This window comes from Hypanus sabinus, chromosome 12 (genome assembly GCF_030144855.1).
Source record: "Hypanus sabinus isolate sHypSab1 chromosome 12, sHypSab1.hap1, whole genome shotgun sequence".
Taxonomy (NCBI): Eukaryota; Metazoa; Chordata; class Chondrichthyes; order Myliobatiformes; family Dasyatidae; genus Hypanus; species Hypanus sabinus.
Genome location: NC_082717.1, coordinates 75,913,817 through 75,932,856, shown reverse-complemented (window position 1 = coordinate 75,932,856; position 19,040 = coordinate 75,913,817). Strand labels below are relative to the sequence as shown.

At 40.9% G+C, this 19,040-nt stretch overlaps 1 protein-coding gene across 10 annotated transcripts in view; it reads left to right on the top strand.

The window, feature by feature from the left end:
* Positions 1–19,040, top strand: part of LOC132403025 (1-phosphatidylinositol 4,5-bisphosphate phosphodiesterase beta-1) — a 1,013,243-nt gene that overhangs the window by 441,480 nt on the left and 552,723 nt on the right. Inside the window, exon 1 of one of the 10 annotated variants that reach the window (XM_059986244.1) lies at positions 15,601–15,693. The exons of the other annotated variants lie outside the window; for them this stretch is intronic. Coding sequence (XP_059842227.1) covers positions 15,667–15,693 — 27 coding nt within the window. The 5' untranslated portion in view covers positions 15,601–15,666. Of the gene's footprint in view, positions 1–15,600; positions 15,694–19,040 lie in introns of those variants that run through there. 10 annotated transcript variants of the gene reach the window in all.

The following is a 19,040-nucleotide window of genomic DNA, read 5'->3' as shown; positions in this document are numbered from 1 at the left end:
CTGATACCACTTTCAAGGAACTATAGATCTCTATGCCCAGATCTCCCTGTTCTATCGCACTCCTCAGCACCCTACCGTTCACTGTGTAAAACCTATCCTGGTTGGTCCTACCAAAGTGCAACACCTGGCATTTATCTGCATTAAATTCCATCTGCCATTTTTCCAGCTGGTCCAGATGCCTCTGCAAGGTATGATAGCCTTCCTCACTGTCCACTACACCCCCAGTCTTGGTGTCATCGGCAAATTTGCTGACCCAGTTAACCACTAGATCATTGATATAAATAATAAACAACAACTGATCCCTGCTGCACTTCACTAGTCACAGGCCTCCAGTCAGAGAGGCAACGATCTACTATAACTCTCTGGCTTCTCCCACAAAGCCAATATCTAATCCAGTTTACTCCCTCGTCTTGAATGCCAAGCTACTGAACCTTCAGTGCCAACCACCCATGTGGGACCTTATCCATGTAGACAAGATCCACTGCCTTGCCTTCATCAACTTTCCTAGTAACTTCCTCAAACAACTCTATGAGATTGGTTAGACATGACCTACCACAGCCATGCTGACTATCCTTATGTCTATCCAAATTCTCATATATCTGGTCCCTTAAAATACCTCACAATAGTTCTTCACTACTGATGTCAGGTGTACTAGCCTATAATATCCTGGCTTATTCTTAGAGCCTTTATTAAATGTCTGAACAGCATTTACAATCCTCCAAACCTGCGGCACCTCACTTGTGGCTGAGGATGCTTTAAATTTCTCTGTTAGAGCAGTAGCCTCCCACAAGGTCCAAGGGAACACCTTGTCAGACCCTGGGGATTTATCCAGTCTAATTTGCCTTAAGACAGCAAAAACGTATTCCTCTGTAATCTGTTCCTGACCTTGCTGTCTCAGTTCTTCACATTAGTGGACTCTGTGCCCATCTCCCAAGTAAATACAGCTGCAAAAAAAAAAAAAGTCCATTTAAGATCTTCCCCCCATCTCTTTCAGCTCCATGCATGGATGAACCCTCTGAACTTCCAGAGGACCAATTTTGTCCCTTGCTATCCTTTTGTTCTTAATATGTCTGTAGAAGCCCTTAGGATTTTTCTTCAGCTTGTCTGCTAGAGCAGCCTCATGTCTTCTTTAAGCCATCTTGATCTTCTTCTTTAGTGTTTTCTTGCGTTTCTTAAATTGATCAAACACCTCATTAGTTCCCGCCTACTAATACCTGCTGTGCACCTCTTTTTCCTAACCAGGACCTCAATGTCTCTTGAAAACCAAGGTTCCATAAAACTGTTGTCCTTGCCTTTTATTCTGACAGGAACATACATAGTCTGTACTCTCAAAATTTCTCTTTTGATGCCCTCCCATTTGCCTAGTATATCTTTGCCAGAAACAGACTGTCCCAATCAACACTTGCCAGATCCTTTCTGATAGCATCAAAATAGGCCTTTCTCCAATTTAGTATCTCAACCCAAGGACCAGACCTATCCTTTTCCATAATTACCTTGAAACTAATGACATTATGATCACTAGGTGCAAAGTGTCCCCTTGTGCAAACTTCTGTCACCTGTCCTGTCTCATTCCCTAATAGGAGATCTAGTATTGCACTCTCTCCAGTTTGGATTCTATGTACTGATTAAAGGAACTTTCCTGAACACATTTGACAAACTCTTTCCCATCCAGCCCTTTCAAATTATGTGAGTCCCAGTCACCATGTGGAAAGTTAAAATCACCTGTGAATACAATCTTATGTTTCCTGCAAAAAAGTGACTTAACTTGACTTGAACAGTTTGAGATCTCTCCACAAATTTGCTCTTCTAAATCCCACAAACTGTTGGTGGTCTATAATATAATCCCATTAACACATTTTTATCTTTCTTCTGATACCCATAAAGCCTCATTAGACTATTTTTCCAGTCTGTTCAGACTGAGCCACTGCCATGACAGTTTCCCTTAACTGTAATGCCACCCTGCCCTCTTTAAGCCTCCCTGCTCTATCATGTCTAAAACGGAACAGCAGAACACTAAGCTGCCAGTCGTGACCCTCTTGCAACTAAGTCTCTTTAATGGTTATGATAATCATAATTCCACATGCTGATCCATGCCCTTAGCTGATCCAGCTTTCCTACAATACTCCTTGCGTGGAAATCTACACAGCTCAGAACACTACTCCCATTGTGCTCAACCTTATGATTCTTGACCTTGTACGTAGGTTTAACAACATCTTTCTCCATTTCGAGTGCAAACCATCCCATCTTACAGGTTCCACCTTCCCATGGAAGAGGATGCAATGATCCAAAAACCTGAAGTTTTCCCTGCTGTTAAACTATATGATTCTCCTATTTCTGGCCTCATTAGCTTGTGGCACAGGTAACAATCCTGCGATCACAACCCTGAAGGTCCTGTCCTCTAACTTAGTAACTAACTCCCTGAATTTACTTTGCAGCATCTTGTCACCCAACCTTTCCATGTCATTGGTACTGACGTGGGCCACGATCTCTAGCTGCTCACCCTCCCACTTAAGAATGCTGTCGACTCGATCCAAGGTGTCCCTGTCCCTGGTACCCTTGAGGCAACAAACTATCCGGGAATCTCATTCTCATCCACAGAGCCTGCTTTCTGTTCCCCTAACTAAGAAACCTCTTAACACTGCAGCTTGCCTCTTCTTCCTTCTTCCCTTTTGAGCCACAGAGCAAGACTCAGTGCCAGAGATTTGCTTGCTACGGCTTCTCCTTGGTGTGTCCTCACCCTCAATAGTATCCAGAATGTTATATTTATTATTGAAGGGAATGGCAACAGTGGTACTCTGCTCTGGCTCCCTACTCCCTTTCCTTCTCCTGAGCATTACCCAGGTACCTACTTTCTGCAGCTTATGGGTGAATACCTCCCTGTAGCTCTTATCTATCATCTCTTCATTCTTCCAAATGAGCCACAGGTCATCAAGTTTCAACTCCAGTTCATTAACACAGTTTCTAAGGAGTTGCGGCTCCATGCACTTCATGTAGATGTAGTTATCAGGGAAGGTGGAGGTCCCCTGAAGTCCCCACATCTTACAAACTTACTAGAAATTTGCTTGAAACTTCAGCCTGCCCTTCCCTAAGCCTGTTCTCACCCAAGTCTGTTAAGCCAAAGCTGGACCACTCCAACACAGCCCCGCTCACACAATGGCTGCTCCGCTTACACCTCCTTTTTTATTGGATCAAGCACCCTTCACTCACAACAAGACTTGCAGTTTTTAAATGGCTTCTGCCCTGCAAGATGTCAGTCTCTCAGTCGCTACTTTAACCGTTGACTTATTCCTGACAAGACTTATCGCTTTCAAATGGCTCCCTTCAAATACTCGCTTCTTCAAACAGATGAATTTAAGACGTTCTTCTTCCAAATTGTTTGGCTTCTTAAGCAAAAGCAAAGGACAATGGGGTCAATGTGAGAGTGAGAAGGAAATGTAAAACCCCTGTACTGTCCTCAAAAAAGAACTCGGTTCACTTATATATTTATGTAATGTTTTGATTGCCATTGTCTTGCAATCTTAGTTAGCCTCAAAAATTTCTCAACAAGTCACCTGGCTCAAGGCTATTCAAATTTGTGCAGTAAATAATGGCATTGCATCGTGATATCCTGATCCCATGAATGAATAGAAAAATACCTAAATATTATAGTGAGTGCAGTACGGTAGAAAGCACATCACATCCTTTTAAATGATATTGATGTATTATAACTGCAAAGGGCTCTGAAACACTCAGCCGACACTCATGCCAGCACCTTGAAATGCATTTGGTTCAATAAATTGCTGGGTGATGTGCACAAATCACAATTGGCTTTGCATTTGCTGCTGATCTCTGAAACTGAAATAAGAATTATGTACCAGTAGTGAAATGATGTTGCTACTGAAGATCATTAATCTGTGATTTGATCTTTAATGACATTTCCCATAAAACAACCCTTTCCTGCTATCATGCCACTTAATGTGGCATCAGCATGCCAGTTCAACTTGCCTTGTGCACAGTCACTGTAGATTTCACCCCATTTAAAAACAGATCATGCTTAGTGCCTTGTTGCTAGGTAGCTAGCTGGCCAAGTACCGTTTCTAGGCAAACAATTCATAGTTTGTGCATTTAAATGCAACCCCTGTGAAATGTACAATTGATTTTGTCCAAGCAAGCTTCAACTCGCTTTATACACTTCCATTTTTAGTCGCTAAGGTTGGTTAGGTGCTCTTTACAAGTGCAACACAGCTTGAAACAGAGCCGATGGGCCATGCACTTGGACTGTGGAGAAGGTAATCAGGTGTGGCGTGTGAGGCTATTAATAGCCAACAAGCTTTGCAGCCAATTAAACATAGTGTACTTTCATCCACTCAATAACATTTTATTTTTATTCAAATTAACACTTGCACTGAACTACCAATTATAATCTATGAAAACATGAAGAGGTGCTACTAGGCTGTCAAAGATTGGGATAGCAACCTATATACGCTGCTTTCTGATGAGCACAAGACAGATACAACTGGTGTCCTTTTTTTACTGAGTTCACAGATACTATCCAGTTTTTGGAAAGACCCAAACAAGTCAGGGCCCTGGTGAGACCCCACCTGGAGTATTGTGTTCAGTTTTGGTCTCCAATTTTGAGGAAGGACATTCTTGCTATTGAGGGAGTGCAGCGTAGGTTCACCCACAAGGTTAATTCCCGGAATGGTGGGACTGTCATATGTTGAAAGATTGGAGCGACTGGGCTTGTATACACTGGAATTTAGAAGGATGAGAGGGGATCTGATTGAAACATATAAAATTATTAAGGGACTGGACACACTAGAGGCAGGAAACATGTTCCCGATGTCAGGGCAGTCCAGAACTAGAGGCCATAGTTTAAGAATAAGGGGTAGGCCATTTAGAAGAGAGTTGAGGAAAAACTTTTTCACCCAGAGAGTTGAGGATCTATGGAATGCTCTGTCTCAGAAGGCAGTGGAGGCCAATTCTCTGGATGCTTTCAAGAAAGAGTTAGATAGATCTCTTAAAGATAAAGGAGTCAAGGGATATGGGGAGAAGGGAGGAACGGGGTACTGATTGTGAATGATCAGCCATGATCACAGTGAATGGCAGTGCTGGCTTGAAGGGCCAAATGGCCTACTCCTGCATCTATTGTCTATAAGTGAGCACTACCTCTGAAGAAAGAAAGAGGAGTGATGGAAAAGCTGTCACCACAGGAGTTTACAAAAGCTTAGCAGTGGTCAAAGGGCAGGTTATTTGTCATCCTCCCCGTTCTGGCATTAGGCCTCATGTAGACATGGCTGCCGAGAAGGCTCACCAATGCCTCAGCTTGCACAGGAGACTAAAGAAATGTGTTATCTTCTCACTGACCCTTACCACAGACAGCGTTTTATTTGGATGCATAACAGCTTGGTATGGCAACTGCTCTGTATGTGACCGCGAGAAACCGCGGAGAGTTGTGGATGCAGCTCAGCGTATCATGAAAACCAACTTCTCAGTGCCTCAGTAAAGCAGCCAATATAATCAAAGAGCCCAATCCACCCCAGACGTTTTCTCTTCTCTCCTCTTCCATTGGGCAGAAGATAGAAAAACCTGGAAGTGTGTACCACCAGGCTCAAGAACAGTTTCTACCCAGCTGTTTAAGACCATTAAGTGGTTTCCTAATACAATGAGATATACTCTTGACCTCGCAATCTACCTCATTATGGTCCTGCATTTTATCATTTACATGTACTGCACTTTCTCTGCAGCTGTTACACTTAATTCTGCTTTTGGGTTTTTGGGAATGGCTTGGGGTATAGAGCAGCGAGTTAGGGGTCATTTTAAGGTTTAGGGGCAGGGATGAGTGTAAATGAAGATTCGGGGGCAGGAGCCTGTGTTTGTAGTCCAAGTCAGGGCACTCTGCAGTTGAAGGGCAGTAATCATGGAGGCTCATTCAGCAGGCGCCGAGGAGATCAGCGATCCCCAGGTCATTGAGTCCCAGGTGAGAGATCCATGCAGGTGTGAGTCACAACAGCTGGTATCCCTCCCCCTCCGAGGACTCTGCAAATTCAGAAGTCAAGGCCTGGAAGATCAGACCTGTGAACAGCAAACGCTGGGGTCAAGGCCTAAAGGTCAAACTTCTGATTGGCAAGTCCTGGGGTCAATACCCAGAAGTTGGCAGATATGCAGAGTCTAGAGAGAAAAGCCAAAAGTCCAGATGTAGAAAGCCCGAAGGTCAAGGATTGGCTGACTGACAGGAGGCAATGAGTGGGAATAAAATGGGCCTTTTCTGGCTGGCTGCTGGTGACTATTGGTATTCCACAGTATTCAGTGTTGAGACTGCTTTTCACGATACATTTCAATGATTTGTAATGCAGAACTTATGGATTTGTGTTCAAGTTTATGGCTGATACAAAAGAGGGACAGATAGTGTTAAAGGCAGGGAGCCTGCTGATGGTCATGCACTTTGGTAGAAGGAAGAAAGGCACTGTTTTCTAAACGGGAGAAAATTCAGAAATCAGTGGTATAAATGGATTTAGGATTCCTCATGCGGGCTTCCCTAAAGGTCACTTTCAGGTTGGGTCAGTGGTGAGAAGGTAAATGCAATGTTAGTATTAATTTTGAGGAGTCAAGAACATAAAAACAAGGATGTAATGCTGATGCCTTTTAAGGCATTGGTCAGACCGCACTTGGAGTATTGTGAGCAGTTTTGAGCACCTTATCTAAGAAAGAATCTGCTGGCATTGGAGAAGAGTCTACGAGAGGTTCACAAGCATGATACTGGGAATTAAAGCATTAATACATGGGGCGCGTTTGATGCACTAGGCCTGTTGTACTCCTGTTGGAGTTTAGAAGAATGAGGCAAGATCTCATTGAAACCAAATATTGAAAGAGTGGACGTGGAGGGAATGTTTCCTTAAGTCATAGGTGTCAAACTCAAGGCCCGCGGGCCATATCCGGCCCGGCGTACAATTATATCCGGCCCGTGAGATTATTTTAGATAGATCTATTATTTTAATTATTAATGGTCCGGCGATATGAAGCCTATGATTGTAAGTTAATACCAATCATAAAAATAATTCTCGCTCAGCAGTCTTCTTCGTAAGAAACGGAATTTGTGAAGTGAAATACTTTGTAGTTATAGCAGAGACTGAGACACATGAGAACAGACTGAAAAAATGGAGGCAATGAAAGCTGCGTTCGCACGCGCCTGACTGATCCGGCCCGCATGAAGCTGCATTTTGCCCAATCCGGCCTGTGACCTAAAATGAGTTTGACACCCCTGCCTTAAGTGGTGGAGTGTAGGATCAGAGGGCACAGCCTCAGAATACAAGGACGTCCCTTTATAACAGAGATCAGGAGGAATTTCTTTCGCCCAATGGTGGTGAATCTGTGGAATTCATTGCCACAGATGGCTGTAGAGGCCAAAGTCATTGGGTATATTTAAAGTGAAGGCTGATAGGTTCTTGGTTAGCTAGACTATCAGTGGTTACGGGGAGAAGGCGGAAGAATAGAGTTGAGAGGGACTATAAATCAGCTATGATAGAATGGTAAAGCAGACTTGATGGGCCAAATGAACTATTTCTGCTCCTGTGTCTTATAGTATTATGGTTATTTTATTATCTTGTTCTACCCCAGTGAGCTGTGTTGTGATTGAATCTGTTCAATAATATGCAAGACAAGCTTTTCACTGTATCTCAGTGCATGTGGCAATAATAAACCAAAAATCATAATAAAAAACTAGGGAGTTTATAGACCTAAAGTGGTCATTGCTTACAGCCATTGAATATTGAATAAAACCTTAAGCTTTGAATTTTATTTTGTTAAAAGACATGGTTTCGTTTGGTTGAAATGCGGGATTAAATGAGCAAAGCAAAGAGGTACATTGGTCAAATTGATTTTTTTTTGTTATGTTCGTCAGAAAACAGCCGGATAAAGTTTGCTTTCATGACTGAGTGATAACTTCACTACTATATATTTGTTCTTGCCTTGATCTTATTATTAGTAGAAAACTCTTTTTTGATATGGTATTATTTTTAATGTATACAGCAGAGACACAATTGCTGTTCTAATCAGTATGCTATAAATGGGCAAGATTTCCTCCAACTTGTTTTTTGGTCTTTTAGCTATATTGTCCAATAAGTCCTGCTGTGCAATGAATAAATTTATGCACTAAGAATCCTAAGTCACTGCTTTTCTTCCAATTTCATTTTCAATATTTTATCATGTGAAATTTAAGGAAAAGTGAATGATTTTTAGATGCAATGATTTACACAGGGAATTGTATGTCAAATGCAGATTTCATTTATTTCGTTCTATGACTGCCTCTTATTTGGTAATCACATTCACCATTGTCTGTATCCCTTTCCCCAGTTCAATCCTGTTTTATGGTATTGATTTAACAATGCATCGTTTGCATGTTTAAATCAATTGAAGCTTGATATGACATGAAGTTTAGTAAATATTGTAATCTGTGCTCTGGCACCAGAATTAGCAGCTTGCTTTGACAATGCCTTTTTGGATAGGGACCTGTCAACACCAACTTACATGTGCCTTTGCTTCTGCAGTGCGTGGTTAACTTTTAAGCCCTATATGGACAATTGCAAGGCTATAGACTCTTTTCCACAGATGCTGCCTGGCCTGCTGAGTTCCTCCAGCATTCTGTGTGTGTTGCAGGAAACACTTTGTTCGGATTGTCAACATAAGATTTTATAAAAAGCAGTTCACTGTTGGTTGGCTTTGATTTTCCGCCTTCATTCAAATACATCTTACGTTAGTTTGATTTAATTCATGCCAATGTTCCAGTGTTCACAGAATTCCTCATAACAGCCAAAATAACTTTCAAATACCTCCCAGGCCTTGAGCACAGAAACCCTCCAGTGCATTTCTGCGTTGTTCACTTTTTGAGGTGAGACATTAAATTTAAGGCTGAGTCTTCTCTCAGATGAGGACAGCATTTTGACAAAAAGCAGGAGATATGTTAGCTGTGCTCTGGCTAATGGTCACTCCACATTGTGTGAGAGCTTGCTATGTACTCTTCAGAACATTTTCTCCATTGGAACAACTGTAACACATCAAAGATTCTTCAGGACACAATGGATTGTGCTTTGTAAATCTTACTTCCGTTTCTTTTATGAGCCTGTTGAAACTGTTCTAATTGTCTACATGTTCAAACTGGCTTGCGATCACTCCTAAATTATGTTGTCAAACTTTTGCCATATGCTAAAAATAACGTCTTTCCTTAACGAAGACAGGTTTGGATGCGTGACCTGAAAACTCAACCCACCATAAGCAGTGTGTTCCATTAGGATATGATAGCAAGAGAGAGTTCAACATCGGCAAAATCTTCTTTAGAATGTGACAAAGAAATTGATAACAAAATTTAAGAGTGAACACAAAACTGTAAGCTCAGCAATCATCTCACCTTTTATACAGGATAGGTTATGACCTGTGGGTTACTCAATTAGCTCTCACATAGTTAACGAATTCTCTTTTATAAACCATTTTGACAGCTGTGTTATCCATCCCCGGTGAGATAGAGTGCTGAAAAGCAGGTAAAAATCACACTCCCTCCTCCAGTTGGAATGTCATCCATGCACATGGTTTGGCGGACCATAAAGCCACCTAGGAGCAAAGTCATGAGTTTGTAAATGCTCAATATCTGAACACACATCCTGTGACTTGTGTGATTGGTTGTTAAATAATTGCCATTCTGAGCATCAATCTGAGCATGAAGAAGTTTCTAGGCAGCCGGGGGCTGATAACCAAATGCACAGACCTTTAATCAGAGGGCAAAGATTTGACTGTTGTGGTACTATATAAAAGAAATTACATAGACTTTCAAAGAAAGCTTTCTGATTACTAGGAATGATGTACCTCAAATCTTGTTTACTTGTTATACTGTATTTTATGATGGTCACGATTTTCCACTTCAAAGTGATGAGACTATGTAACTTAGTTGAAGCCCAATACTCTTGGGCAAAACCGGAGTTGAGGTCCTCCTCTCAGTAGCTCATGCTGATGGGGCAACTGTGCTCCGGAGTCTGGTAAAGGAGTATGTTTCCACAAATTTCCCAGCACATGTTGAGCAGTCTGCCTGTTAAGGAAGGTACAAATTCAGCAAGCTTTTTGATTTTAAGAGAAAAACTTAGCTAGAAAGAGTAGTGATGTTAATTTTCTCTTTTATTGTTGAATTGAATGAAACTTAAACTTAAGTATTGGGTTTTAAGTGGTGTTTTATACATTTTGGATAATTTTAATGTGTATTGATAATTTTTGGTTTTGAATGTTTCCCTTTCTTCTGTGTTACTGATATCCATAAACATTCCATGTTCTTGACAGCATTATGATTTGGTTCACCTGGGAGTGGGGTGGAACAGGTGCTCGGGGTAATTCTGTAAGGGGGAGTGGACTCTCAATAGTTTGATTAAGGAAGTTTAGATCTCCAAGATCTAAACATCTCTGATCAAGATGTCAGCAGAAGGTTGTTGCTAGGGTTTGCTCCAGTTACACGTGAACCTCAAGATTTTATACTTGGGCAGGAGAGTTGAGTGAAGCATTATTCTCATTTGCACTGCTCCTTCCCTACCCCTGCCATCAGCCTCGTCCTCCTCATACTTTGCTTACACTTTACACTGCAGCAATGTTCTCCCAACACCAGTAGTTACACATTCAATGAGTTTACTGGACATAGTTTCTCCAGTGTAAAGTTGTGTCTGGGATTACTCCAGGGACAGATGACAAGCAAGCTTAGGTAAACTTGCTTGCCGGAGGAAGACTTGAGCCAAAATTTACAGTGCAGAAACTTTCCAATCAGACCTATTGAATTGTTTATACTCAACATGAGCCTCATCCATCTAAGTCCATTTGAAAGAAGGAGGTAGCGGGCATTTGAAATGTTAAAACTTTGGCATAGTTTAGTACTTCTTTTGCAGAGCCAATCAAATTCTTTGTGTAAGAATAAAATGGTCTGCATGTTTTTGATGGCCCAAGAAGGAGGGCCAGTCGAGTTGAAATTTGGAGAGGTAGAATTTATTTTAATGGAGTTGGAAGATCCACAATCCAAATATTCCATTTCTCCATTCTTTCTCCGTGACCGTGAAACCATCTCCACTAACACTAGGATCTGAAATAGAGGCAAGCTGTATCTGTGCAGTAGTGCCATTGGGGACAGTCTAATGTGTTTTGGAAAGATGATGAAATTTGGGTTCTTCCTCATAGCCACTGCAAGGTGTGAGCACATGAAGCACCTGCTTCTGTAAATTGTAGACCAAAAGACCTGGTACCTGGCCAGGAATATCGCTGAAAAAGCTACCTCCATTCACTCTGATCCCCACTTCCACAAAAAAAATCTGCTCTTATCAGCCCAGTCCTCATTGTATTTGGCCTTCACCTAATGCTGCGGTTGCGTTCTCCCAGTCTCAAGGTCTTCACATTCAATGAGTTCACTGATCATTGTTATATCCTTTGTTCCATTCTGATAGATTACAGCATATGCAGGCAGTTTTTGCAAGTTACCAGACTCAACTCTTCTGAGTCTATTGCAAAGCATTATCAAATATTGTCAGATCATGACATCATTCCAATAGTTTAATATGTTAAAAGAGTCACTCAGCACAGATCCAGGCCCTTTGAACTAACCAGTCCACGCTAACCAAGATACCTACCTAAGCTAGTCCAATTTAACTACGTTTGGTCCATATCCCTCTAAACCTTTCCTAGCTGTGTACCTGTCCTATTGCCTTTTATGTTCTTTAATATATAGTGAAATGAAAATGCTTTTTTATAAATCTAAGAGTTCCAAGCAGGTCCATTTTACTTACTCAAATTCCTGCAGCCAAGAGCTTAGTAGCTGCTCAAAATTCAAAGTAAATTTATGTAGATATAAATAACATATATGTTCACAGTAGAACAAAGAAGTGCTATAGAATCAATGAAAAACTAAAGACAAAGACTGACAAACCACCAACATGCGAAAGAAGCCAAACAGTGAAATTACAAGAATATTATAATAACTATAAATAAATAAATAATGAGTTGTAGAATCCAATGGTCGTGGATTCAATTCAGAGTTGAGCTGAGTGAAATTATCTGTGCTGGTTCAGGAGCCTGATGGTTGAAGGGTTATATCTGTTACTGAACCTAGTAGGATCCTGTATGTCCTTTCTGAAGTAAGAAGAGTGCATGACCTGGATGGTGGGGGTCCTTGATAATGGATGTTTCTTTCTTATGTCAGCACTTATAGCTGTTACAAAACAAGGGCAGGGAGCAATAGATTTAAAATAATAGGCAAGGAAAAATCTTCTCACCAAGAATAGGTAGAGGTCCGAAATACAATGCACCAAATTTGCAAACGTTTTTGCATTACTGATCTGTACAAAACACACTTTATACAATGAATTAAGTCGGGATGGAACATTTATCATGGAACTATGAATTGGTACACCTAATTTAGTCAACTTACAGAGCTGCTCCTGCTGTGACTTTTGTGCAATAAACTCCCTGATGTGTGACAAGCAAGATTGCCTATGATGTGGTTGATACAAACCAAAGTTGTCTGAATGTATTAATCCTCCACCACAGTCTGTATGCTTTGTCAGTCTGTGAGACAGGTGGGTTGTAGAATGCATGTGCTCTGTACACTAAAATCATTGCACAGATTTTCTGACACTTACGGATTAAATGTTCCTGTACATTGTCCCATTTGAGGAACAGAGGATAGTTCCAGTCAATTAGTTAATGAGACTGACTTTCCTGACCTCACCTTGTTGAGCTGAAGTACAGGTGCATTTGTGGTGAAGGCAATGAACATGACTCTCCGTAAGGGATTTTTCAATCTGCCCCTTCTTCAAAAACATCTTGGTCCGAAACATTGACTGTTTACTCTTCCATAGATGCTGCCTGGCCAGCTGAGTTACTGTGAGTTGTGTGTGTTGTTCTATCAGATAGGTGCTTTCTCTGCGGTTCTCCATAAATATTCCAGTTGAAAACTATTGAAAAGTATCTGAAGTAACCTGGATTAAGTTTTTTCCCATATGCAATCAATATGTAATATCTTACAGTACAAATTTCAATACAAATTAAACATTCTACCTTTAAGTTCACTGAAGATACATAAACCTCTGGCAGATGGCCAGTAAATTGCTTATCTTCTGCCTCGCTTTAGAATGATTTACGTGGGAGATGTGCACATAAGTGAATGGTTGTTCAACTACCTTCACTGTATAAACATTTTCTTCTGAAAACAAATGGGGAAAAAGGTGAAATAGTCTTGGGACCTCCAGATAGGGATTTTAGAGTGGAGGTGTGGAGCCTGGCACTGCTTCCATATTCTTGCACTCTCTTCTGATAATGGTAGGATCTGTAACCCTCCAGTTCAATGCTAATATTCCAGAAGTTTTGCAATTCCAGGAGTCTTTCATGCCTTTCAGATTTTTTCGCCAACATTAAGAGTTAAACTCTAGGTGTTTAGGTGGGAGAAATTGGAGGAAGTCGATGAGAATGTGTGGAGAATGAAAACTGGAATTAATGTCCTTAAGTGGGCAGATGGTTGGTGCAGGCTCAGTGGACTGAAGGGTTGGTTTGTTACCTCTTCATGAAGCATCGTGAATCTTAAGTTTAACATTGTCAGTAGCAACTGTGCATTCATGCTTTGAATAATACCCGCCATCTAAAGTCAAATACTCATTATTAATTGCCTTGTGAACCTTCCAATAAAAAAGGCATTGCAGTGAATAAAACTACTGGGAATGTAAGAATGCATAGATTTGTTTCACCGATGCCATGGTAAAGTAGTAGCAAGTACAGCGATCAGTTCTATTTGCCTCTTCTCAATCTTGGAACAGCAGCCTGTACTAAGTAGCATAGCTTGAACCATCCCAAGATTGTGACAAGAACTTCCATGCTCTCCCACACAAACAGAATGGTCCACACGAGTCAGTCAGAAGTAGTTCAAGCACAGCCCCCTTGCACTGTGACAAATCCAACCCATGCAGAAAATTTGTGGTGAATCAGTGCAGAAAGTGTTTGGGTGTAAATTTGCTGCCACTAAATTTAGGTGTCAGTAAATATGCAGCTGAAATGTTGCATGATGTTAATAAATTGATTAAAAGGTAAAGGAATCAGATTAGGCAACAGGTATCTGTATATTGTAATGCTCTACAGAGGAGGGCTTAGGGTTTAAATTAATTCTGCTGTTGAATTTTTATAGAGTTGCTTCAGGTAGTGTGTGATTGGTAAGCTAATTGATTCAGTATTTTTCACCTTACGAGTATATGTTGCAGTTGTGGCATGCCTTCATGAAGACAACATATCATGTTAATTAATCATGGCAGTATTTAATTGCTTCTGCTCTATGAAGCAAAACATTTACAGCTTGGAACGTTGCTTAAGACTAAGACTGAATTGGTCAAATTGGCTCATTCTGAAAGTCAAATATACCTCGATCTTCTTTACAAAACTGAATTCTTCCTGAAATCCAAGGTATTTAATAACTGCTCATGCAATTAGGGAACTATTTCTGGTTCATTAAAATGCTGGAGCTGATTTTGTTTTTGAAGGGATTACATTTATCAATGCGTAAAAACTGACTTTTAAGTTCTTTCTACCGCACTTGGATGCAGGGGAGAAGCTAATTCCACAGTCAGTGCTTTTTGGAAGTGTTATGCGACAGGTTTTAAAGATAGTTGTGCCATCTGTACCTCATAAAGATCCAACTGTTAAAGAAGAATTATGTTTGACTGTCCTGTTTTTTTACAGTAAACAGTCAGTAATGATCACTGCTCTGGGGAGTTAACTTGGAGATCTAAACCTGCTTTGAAATTATATTTGAAGTACTTTGCATGAATGGATATTTCTATATTAACATTAATTTACTGTGCTATAATTGCACAGTAGCACTGTCACCGGAGGAAACCAAGTCTGCTGAAGCATTACTGCAACATAAACAACTGGTGCTCTTGTTCTGATGCTCTTGCCTGTTAGACTGAGGGGCACTAATACCATATCTCAATATAGGTTCTAAAGGATGCTGTTTAGTTTGACTCATGTCAGTTCTCCTCAAAGAATAAAAAGTTCCCCACCCCCATGAGATCTGTATTTATCTCCAACCTTTCTTCCACTAATTCCCAATGAGGAGATCCATTGCATATGCCAAGCAGTCTTTCAGTTCTCTGGTTCACTGGCCACGCATTACACAGCATGCTTTTCACGCTGTTTCCTTCATTTTGGCGTGACATGTCATCCAGAAGGTGGTCTAAAAATGATGAGGGAGAGATTTATTCTGCAACTGTCCAAATCTCAATTCATTCCCAAGTATTTTCCACCCAATGAGGATCTTCTGAAGTAGTTGTAATACACCTTCTACAAAATGATAAATTAATAAACACATTGATCTTTTGGGGTGAAAGCAACTATTTGCCACAAGAATATGCTGGGAATAGATGGACATGGATCATGTGTAGGCAGAATGGATTAGTGTAATTAGGCATTATCAGCTTAATTTATTCAGCACAACACCATGGGTCGAAGGGTTATCCTGTGCTGTAATGTTCTATTTTCTTTTGGCTAGGTGCTCCTCACAGGTCACTGTGGAAATGCAGAATCTGCAGGAGGTCAGATACCAATGACTTCCATGCCGCTGCTGAACTCTGTTGTGTATGGGAAGGGGCACAATTATAGCCAACTGTAAGGAGGCAGGTATTTCACATTATGTGGACAAGGATGGAAAAGTTCAAGGTAAATTTATTATTAAAGTACATATATATCACCTTGAGATTTCTGTTCTTGCAGGCATTCATAGTAATTGCAAAGAAACAGTTGAAGCACTGAAATACTGCACATAGCAGGACAAACAATGTGCAAAAGACAACCAACTGTAAATACAAAAAGTAAAAACTGTAATAATAATAAATAAGTAAGTAATAAATATCAAAAACATGAGATGAAGAGTCATTGAAAGTAAGCCCATAGGTTGTGAAAACAGATCAGTGTTAAATTGAGTGAAGTTATCCCCTCTGGTTCAAAAGCCTGATGGTTGAGGGGTAATAACTATCCCTGAAACAGGGGGTGTGGGTCCTGACGCTCCTGTATCTCCTACCTGATGGAAGCAGTGAGAAGAAAATGGCCTTGGATGGTGGGGGTCCTTGCTGATAGATGCGCTCAACGGAGGGGACGGCTTTACCTGTGATAGACTGGGCTGTATCCACTTATTTTTGTAGAATTTTCCATTTAAAGGGATTGGTGTTTCTATACCAGGCCATGATGCCACCAGTCAATATACTTTCCACCACATACCAATAGAACTTTGTCAGATAACATGCCAAATCCTCCCCAACTTCTAAGAAAGTACAGGTGCTGCAGTGCTTTTTTGTAATTGTACTTATATGCTGGGCCCAGGACAGATCCTCTGAAATGATACCGCCTAGGAATTTAAAGCTTCTGACCATCTCCAACTCTGATCCTCTGAAGAGGATTGACTTATTGACCTCCAGTTTCCTTCTCCTTAAGTCAATAATCAGCTCTTTTGAATTGTTGAAATTGAGTGAGAGTTTGTTGTTACAGCATGGCTCAGCTAGATATTTAATCTCACTGCTATGTGCTGATTTGTCACCACCTCTGATTTGCCCAGCAACAGTGGTGTTGGCAGCAAACTTTAATGCCGCCTGAAGCTGTGCTTAGCTCAGCCGAGTAGAGCAGAGGGCTAAGTGCACTGCTTTGTAATGCACTTGTGCTGATGGTGATTGTGGAAGAGATGTTGCCAATCCAAACTGATTGGGGTCTGCAAGTGAGGAAAACAACAATCCAGTTGCACAGGGAGGTATTGAGGCCAACGTCTTTGAAGCTTATTGATTAGCTTTGAGGGGATGATTAATTTTGAGAGCTGTAATCAATGAAGAGCATCCTGATGTATGCATCTTTGCATCCAGATGTTCCAGGGTTGAGTGAAGAGTCAATGAAATGACATCTGCTGTTGACCTGTTGAGATGGTAGGTAAGTTGAAGCAGATTCAACTCACTCCTCAGGCAGGGGATGATGTGTTTCATCACCAATCACTCAGTGCACTTTATTACAGCGTATGTAAATGCTACTGGATGATATTAAATGAGGCAGTGTACCAAGTTACCGTGTTCTTTTTTTGGCACCAATATAATTGAAACTAGTTTAAAGCACTCTAGCCAGTTGATCAGTCAGCTGCCCTGTCAGGGCAGAATGCTTTCCTTGGCCTCACACACCTCTCACATTGGCCTCAGAGACTGAAATCACTGCGATCATTGGGGGCTGTGGGTGTTCGCCAAAGTGCCTCCATGTTTTGATGGTAAAAGAGAGCATAAATACTATTGAACTTATCTGGGAGCAAAAACTTGTTGTCACCTACTGTACGTTGCTTGCTTTCACTTTGTTAGAGGTGATCGCATTGAAGCCCTGCCATAGCTGTGGATTATTCTTCAGTGATTCTAGTTTGGTCTGGAGTTGCCACTTTGCGTGAGATGACTTTCCAGGGGTCATACCTGGATCTCCTGTATTTCACTTGCCAAGACTTAAAGGGCTAGGTAGAAAAGATAGTGGAAGTGTGTTTTTCTTTAAAGTATATAAATTTGTTTACAACTTTTTTTTGGTTACATAGATTTATTTCAGTGGTTTTGTTGAAAAGTTGAAAGGACCTTTGAAAGCATAAGTTATGAAGTGATTAAAAGGATGCTCTGGGAGCAGGATTTTGGGATCTGACACCCAGTTGTCACTCAGCAGTGGAATGACACGCAGTCATCTCAACAATCACAGCAGCAGGAGCTCAAGCTCAAGCTCAAGCAGGAGCTCCCAACTAAATGAGCCAGTTTAAACTGGTTAAAACCAGTCAAACTGGTTTATACTGGTCAAAACCAGTTTACTGGTTAAAACTGGTCAAAACCGGTTTGTACTGGTAAAAACCGGTTTAAACTGGTCAAAACCAGTCGAAACCGGTTTAAATGTAAATGGTCAAAACCGGTTTATACTGGTCAAAACCAGTCAAAACTGGTTTATACTGGTTAAAACTGGTCAAAACCGGTTTAAACTGGTTAAAACCAGAAACGTTTATACTGGTCAAAACCGGTTTATACTGGTTAAAACCGGTCGAAACCAGTAAAAACATTTAAACTGGTCAAAACTGGTTTAAACTGATTAAAACCAGTGTGCTGGTAAAAACCGGTTTAAACGTTAAAACAGGTCAAAACCAGTTTATACTGGTTAAAACCAGTCGAACGGTTTAAACCGGTCAAAACCGTTTAAACTGTTTAACCGTTTATACTGGTCAAAAGTGGTTTAAACTGCTTAAAACCGGTCGAAACCAGTAAACTGGTTTAAACTGGTCAAAACCAGTATACTGGTTAAAACCGGTCGAAACTGGTTTAAACTGTTTAAAACAGGTCAAAACCGGTTTATACTGGTTAAAACCAGTCGAAACGTTTAAACAGGTCAAAACTGGTTTATACTGGTCAAATCTGGTTTAAACTGGTTAAAACCAGGAAAGCGGTAAAAACTGGTTTAAACTGGTTAAAAAACGGTCAAACCTGGTTTATACTGTTTAAAACCAGTTTTGACCAGTATAAACCGGTTTTGACCAGTTTTAACCAGTTTAAACCAGTTAACCAATTAACCTACTAGCCCGCCGGTACATATTTGGAATGTGGATGGAAAATGGGGTACTCGTAGGAATCCCTCATGGGGAGAATGTACAGACTCCTCCCAGATAGCAGTGGGAATTAGACCTGGGTGACTGGCACTAACCGCGCTTCCCCTTGGAGTAGATTCGACCCATGCAGTAGACAGTGCATTACAGTAGACGGTGAGGATTGTGCAGGAGGGTGAGCAGAAAGTGTGGGTTGCTCATTCCCCTTCCAGTCAAGGAGTAGAAATGTTGATCCCAGTTACTGAAGTGAAATGAACACATGATCTTCTGAATCAGTAAGGAGGTGGCAAGCCAGAAATCTTGCAAGCACTGCTTTCCCGCTCCAAAGTCAAGATAATTTTCTGCCTGAGCTGCACCAAGACTAAAGGAATCTTTTCTGTTTATTGTGACATCCCATTGCAGAAATGTTGAATTAGCT